The 6,604-nt window shown below is 63.8% G+C and overlaps 1 protein-coding gene across 1 annotated transcript in view; it reads right to left on the reverse strand.

Moving 5' to 3' along the window:
* Positions 1-576: 576 nt before the first annotated feature.
* Positions 577-6,604, reverse strand: part of LOC144951007 (phospholipid phosphatase 3-like) — a 42,093-nt gene continuing 36,065 nt past the window's right edge. Inside the window, exons 5-6 of the mRNA XM_078881235.1 lie at positions 1,423-1,599; positions 577-684 (exon numbers count right to left, since the gene is read on the reverse strand). Of these exons, the coding sequence (XP_078737361.1) occupies positions 577-684; positions 1,423-1,599 (285 nt within the window). The remainder of the gene's footprint in view (positions 685-1,422; positions 1,600-6,604) is intronic.

Consider the following 6,604-nt stretch of genomic DNA (forward strand, 5'->3'; position numbering starts at 1 on the left):
GGGGGGGGGCGTTGTCTGTGTGTGATGGTGAGTGATGGTGAGAGTGTGATGGTGAGTGTGTGTGATGGTGAATGTGATGGTGAGTGTGTGAGTGTGTGTGATGGTGAGTGTGTGTGATGGTGAATGTGATGGTGAGTGTGTCATGGTGAACGTCATGGTGAGTGTGTGATGGTGAATGTAATGGCGAGTGTGTGATGATGAATGTGATGATGAATGTGATGGTGAGTGTGTCGATGGTGAATGTAATGGCGAGTGTGTGATGATGAATGTGATGATGAATGTGATGATGAATGTGATGATGAATGTGATGGTGAGTGTGTCATGGTGAACGTGATGGCGAGTGTGGCAGTGTGACATGGCACGTGTCAGCGGTGTGCTCGTGCGTGTGTTGGCGTGTGCGTGTCACCGTGCGTGCCTACACAATCGTGAATGTGCACGCTCGTGTATGTGTGTGTGCTGTGTGCTGTGTGTGTGCCATGGGCAGTCTTCCCCCAGCCGCCCCACCCATGCCCCCCACTCCACCCCCCGGGCCCCCCCCCCGGGCCCCCCCCCGGGCCCCCCCCCCCGCTCCACCCCTCACGCGTTGTTGCTGATCCTCTGCAGATTCGTGTCGGACTTGAGGCCGTCTGGTGGCGCGGAGGTCGCGACCCCGCGCCTCCTGAACAAGCCGGACACGTAGAACACCTGCACACACCGCACACAGCACGCACACAGCACGCACACAGCACGCACACACACGCAGCACGCACACAGCACACACGCAGCACACAGCACTCAGCACGCACACACACACAGCATACACACAGCACGCACGCAGCCCGCACGCAGCACGCACACAGCCAGCGCCAATCATCGTCATCATCAGCTGTGGTGGAGCCCTAAGCTACCATTCAGTGCGCCCTGTTCAGTGTTTCCTCTCCGTTTCATCGTTAATAACCGCGCAGTGATCCACGTCAAGAGCATCGATCCGTGCGCCGTAGCATTGGGCCAAGCGAAAGAGCCAATGAGTGAGCGGGCCAGCGAGTGGTTGAGTGGCTGATGGTGCGAGTGAGTGATCGAGTGAGCGGGTCGGTGACCGATTGGTTGACCGATCGAGTGAGGAAGTCGGTGTCCGATCCAGTGCGGTGAGCGAGCGGCCGACCAATGGAGCACACCAGTGACCGATTGAGCGCTTGGCTGAGTGAGCGAGCGAGCAAGCGAGCGGTGGAATAGGCGGGCGAGCGGTTTGGCGAGCGAGCGGTGGAGTGAGCGGTTGAGCGAGCGGTGGAGTGAGCGGTTGAGCGAGCGAGCGGTTGAGCGAGCGGTGTAGTGAGCGGTGTAGCGGTTGAGCGAGCGGTGTAGTGAGCGGTGTAGTGAGCGGTGTAGCGAGCGGTGTAGCGAGCGGTGTAGCGGTTGAGCGAGCGGTGTAGTGAGCGTCCTCACCACGAAAGCGGCGACGGCGGCGCCCTGCAGGAAGCCGACGAGCACGTCGCCCCAGTGGTGCATGTTGTCGGCGACGCGCGACAGCCCCACGTAGACGGCGCTCAGCAGCAGCGCCGCCTGCAGCAGCGGGCGCAGCAGGCGCGCCGTGCGCCAGCGCAGGCGCGCGTGCACGTACAGCTGGGGGGGGGGGGGGCACGGGGGGAAGCGGTTAGAGGGGTGACGGAGAGAGACACGGCGACATTGGGATGTGGAGGGAGGGAGGGAGATGTGAAGGGAAGGGAGTGGTGGAGAGAGGTGGGGGGGGGGGGATCAGAGATGGGGGGGGGGGCATCGAAGTGTGAAGTGAGAGCCGTGGAGATGGGGTGCGGAGAGAGAGCGAGACGCAACGGGGAGGGGTGGAGTGAGGGACGCGACGAGGTGGGAGCGAGACGCAAGTCCGAGGTTGGTCGGTGAGCAGTTTGGGAGAGGGGAGAGGGGCGATTGAAAGCGATGACGAGACGCCCCCCCCCCCCCCAGTCCACAGCCCCCCCACACACTCACCATGGCCCCCCCCTCCCCCGTGACGATATGAGACACACTTCAGCGGTGGTGCTTTCGCTACCCCACCTGAAGAAGGACGCTTGTGTTGCGCCCGAAACGTCGTGATTTATTTAGTTGTTTATTGTTATTGTTTTACCTTCTTAAGGCTCACTGGCTCGGCCGACCCGCATTGGTTTCTGGGTCAGGGCGGTGGCGAGCCCTCCACCACCCGACGGGATTGGCACGCTTGGTGCTGCGATCGAAAGAGTCGTGGGGGTTTTGTTTTCCCCCATTTATTTTCTCTTTTCTGTCTACGCGACTTTACCGAAAGCACCAAGAATATGAATTCCTGCAGGAGGCACCAAAGTTTCAAGTCGAAATGTCACAGGTAGCGGTAGTAGTAGTAGTATTATACTCGTAGGAACCTCCTGGTTACACCAGCCCACAGGGGATTATTGTGTCCGTCCGTCCGTCGTGCATCCAAAAATGGGATGGGTGGGGCTGGGAGGGGCTGGTTGGCAGAGGTGTGGACTCGAGTCATGTGACTTGGACTCGAGTCAGACTCGAGTCATGAATTTGATGACTTGCGACTCGACTTGGACTTGCATAACAATGACTTTGTCCCACCTATGAGATGTGGACTCGAGTCATGTGACTTGGACTCGAGTCAGACTCGAGTCATGAATTTGATGACTTGCGACTCGACTTGGACTTGCATAACAATGACTTTGTCCCACCTCTGCTGGTTGGGGAGGGGCTGGTCACCCCGTGGTGCCCTTATAAAACTCAACGTTTAACCTACTCATGCCGGCTTGTGCCCGCCCTCACAGTCGGGCATATTTGCGGAATACACCACGCCGCCGTTGAGCCTGCAGGCCATTGACCGAGCAACCCGACGTTCCTACCAGCTCCGTCTGCAGGACATTGTGTTCACTGTTGCCATTGCATCGATGGATACCGACCGGGCCGCCGTCCCTTGGCACTGCGCGCAAGCAGCGGCTTCGGTGCCGCGGGAGGCGTGGGGGTCCCCGTTACAGAGAGCGGCCGACACTTCATCGGCCGCAATGTGTTTGGCGTTAGCGCCGAGTTTCCTGTAGGGGCGCTTCGTGTGATGTGCTCTCTGGCTCGCTCGCTCGCTCGCTCTCAACACCCAGGAGGGCGAGAGGCGGAGAGAGTGAGAGCCAGCAGCAATCTCTCTCTCTCGATTTAGTTGTAATGCTTCGCTTCATGTGCACCCCCCCCCAGCCCCTTTTTAAATGAAAGATTTCACAAAAGATTTCACGCTCTGATCTCCTCCTTCTTACCCCCCCTCTCTCTCTCTACCCCCCCCCTCTCTCTCTCTACCCCCCCCCTCTCTCTACCCCCCTCTCTCTCTACCCCCCCCCTCTCTCTCTCTACCCCCTCTATGTCTATGCCCCCCCCTGTTTTCTACGTAATGTTTTACTACGACAAGTGCTGCATCGGCACCCAGCCCGTCTCGCCGCTCTCTCCCGCTCTCCCCGCTCTCCCGCTCTCACTCTCTTACTCTCTCCCGCTCTCCCCGCTCTCTCTCCCGCTCTCCCGCTCTCCCGCTCTCTCGCTCTCTCGCTCTCCCGCTCTCCCGCTCTCCCGCTCTCTCTCCCGCTCTCCCGCTCTCCCCGCTCTCCCGCTCTCTCGCTCTCCCGCTCTCTCGCTCTCTCGCTCTCTCCGCTCTCCCGCTCTCCCGCTCTCTCCGCTCTCCCGCTCTCTCTCCCCCGCTCCTCCCGCTCTCCCGCTCTCACTCTCTTACTCTCTCCCGCTCTCCCGCTCTCTCTCCCGCTCTCTCCGCTCTCCCGCTCCTCCCGCTCTCTCGCTCTCCCGCTCTCTCGCTCTCCGCTCTCCCGCTCTCTCTCCGCTCTCCCGCTCTCCCGCTCTCCCCGCTCTCTCTCCCGCTCTCCCGCTCTCCCGCTCTCCCGCTCTCACCGCTCTCCCGCTCTCTCTCCCGCTCTCCCCGCTCTCCCTCTCCCCGCTCTCCCGCTCTCCCGCTCTTCCGCTCTCTCTCCCGCTCTCTCCCGCTCTCCCGCTCTCACTCTCTCACTCTCTCTCCCCGCTCTCCCGCTCCCCTCTCTCCTCTCCCGCTCTCCCGCTCTCTCCGCTCTTCCGCTCTCTCTCCCGCTCTCCCGCTCTCCCGCTCTCCGCTCTCCCGCTCTTCCGCTCTCTCTCCCGCTCTCCCGCTCTCCCGCTCCTCTCTCTCTCTCTCGCTCTCTCGCTCTCCCGCTCTCTCGCTCTCCCGCTCTCTCGCTCTCTCTCCCGCTCTCCCGCTCTCTTCGCTCTCTCGCTCTCTCGCTCTCTCGCTCTCTCGCTCTCTCGCTCTCTCCCGCTCTCTCGCTCTCTCGCTCTCTCGCTCTCCCGCTCTCTCGCTCTTCGCTCTCCGCTCTCTTCGCTCTCTCTCCCGCTCTCCCGCTCTCTCGCTCTCTCGCTCTCTCCGCTCTCTCGCTCTCCCGCTCTCCGCTCTCTCGCTCTCTCGCCTCTCTCGCTCTCCGCTCTCTCTCCCGCTCTCCCGCTCTCTCTCTCGCTCTCTCGCTCTCTCGCTCTCCGCTCTCCCGCTCTCCCGCCTCTCTCCTCCGCTCTCCGCTCTCCCGCTCTCTCGCTCTCACTCCCCGCTCTCCCGCGCTCTCTCGCTCTCTCGCTCTCCCCGCTCTCTCTCCCGCTCTCCCGCTCTCCGCTCTCCTCCCGCTCTCCCGCTCTCTCGCTCTCCCGCTCTCCCGCTCTCCCGCTCTCTCGCTCTCTCGCTCCCTCTCTCGCTCTCTCGCTCTCTCGCTCTCCCGCTCTCTCTCCCGCTCTCCCGCCCTCTCTCTCCCGCTCTCCCGCTCTCCTCGCTCTCTCGCTCTCTCGCTCTCTCGCTCTCTCGCTCTCCCGCTCTCCGCTCTCTCGCTCTCTCGCTCTCCCGCACTCTCTCCCGCTCTCCCGCTCTCTCTCTCGCTCTCTCGCTCTCCCGCTCTCATCCGCTCTCCCGCTCTCTCCCGCTCTCCCGCTCTCCCGCTCTCTCGCTCTCCCGCTCTCCCGCTCTCTCGCTCTCTCGCTCTCCCGCTCTCTCTCCCCCGCTCTCCCGCTCTCCCGCTCTCTCTCCGCTCTCCCGCTCTCTCGCTCTCACGCTCCCGCTCTCCCGCTCTCCCGCTCTCTCGCTCTCTCCGCTCTCCGCTCTCTCTCTCCCGCTCTCCCGCTCTCTCTCTCGCTCTCCCGCTCTCCCGCTCTCCCGCTCTCTCTCCCGCTCTCCCGCTCTCGCTCTCTCGCTCTCCCGCTCCTCCCGCTCTCCCGCTCTCTCTCGCTCTCCGCTCTCTCGTCTCTCGCTCGCCTCCGCTCTCTCTCCCGCTCTCCCGCTCTCTCTCTCGCTCTCCCGCTCTCCCGCTCTCCCGCTCTCCCGCTCTTCTCCCGCTCCCGCTCTCCTCGCTCTCTCGCTCTCTCGCTCTCCGCTCTCTCGCTCTCCCGCTCTCTCGCTCTCCCGCTCTCTCCTCTCCCGCTCTCTCCCCTCTCCCGCTCTCTCTCTCCCGCTCTCTCGCTCTCCCGCTCTCGCTCTCCCGCTCTCCCGCTCTCTCGCTCTCGTCAGCTCTCCCGCTCTCTCGCTCTCCGCTCTCTCTCTCCCGCTCTCCCGCTCTCTCGCTCTCCCGCTCTCTCTCCGCTCTCCCGCTCTCCTCGCTCTCCGCTCTCCGCTCTCTCCGCTCCGCTCTCTCGCTCTCCCGCTCTCCGCTCTCTCGCTCTCCCGCTCTCTCTCCCGCTCTCCCGCTCTCTTCGCTCTCCGCTCTCTCGCTCTCTCCGCTCTTCTCTCCGCTCTCCCGCTCTCTCCGCTCTCCCGCTCTCCCGCTCTCTCCGCTCTCTCCGCTCTCTCGCTCTCCCGCTCTCTCGCTCTCCCGCTCTCAGCTCTCCCGCTCTCACCGCTCTCTCGCTCTCTCCGCTCTCTCGCTCTCTCGCTCTCTCGCTCTCCGCTCTCTCGCTCTCCGCTCTCCGCTCTCTCCCGCTCTCCCGCTCTCTCGCTCTCTCCCGCTCTCCTCGCTCTCCCGCTCTCTCGCTCTCCCGCTCTCTCCCTCTCCGCTCTCTCGCTCTCACGCTCTCCGCTCTCCGCTCTCTCGCTCTCGCTCTCTCTCCGCTCTCCCGCTCTCCCGCTCTCTCGCTCTCCGCTCTCCCGCTCTCACCGCTCTCTCGCTTCTCGCCTCTCTCGCTCTCCCGCTCTCTCCTCCGCTCTATCGCTCTCCCGCTCTCCCGCTCTCCTCCGCTCTCTTCGCTCTCTCCGCTCTCCCCGCTCTCTCCGCTCTCCCGCTCTCTCGCTCTCTCTCGCTCTCTCGCTCTCCCGCTCTCCGCTCTCTCCCGCTCTCTCGCTCTCCCGCTCTCTCCGCTCTCCTCGCTCTCCCGCTCTCTCGCTCCTTCGCTCTCTCCCGCTCTCCTCGCTCTCCCGCTCTCTCGCTCTCTCCGCTCTCCGCTCTCCCCCGCTCTCCCGCTCTCCCGCTCTCTCTCTCCGCTCTCCTCGCTCTCCCCGCTCTCTCGCTCTCTCGCTCTCCGCTCTCTCCGCGCTCTCGTCGCTCTCCTCGCTCTCCCGCTCTCTCAGTCCCGCTCTCACCGCTCTCCGCTCTCCCCGTCCCGCTCTCCCGCTCTCCTCCGCTCTCCCACCGCTCTCTCCGCTCCCTCCCCGCTCTCCCCGCTCTCCCGCTCT

This window comes from Lampetra fluviatilis, chromosome 3, assembly GCF_964198595.1.
Source record: "Lampetra fluviatilis chromosome 3, kcLamFluv1.1, whole genome shotgun sequence".
Classification (NCBI taxonomy): domain Eukaryota; kingdom Metazoa; phylum Chordata; class Hyperoartia; order Petromyzontiformes; family Petromyzontidae; genus Lampetra; species Lampetra fluviatilis.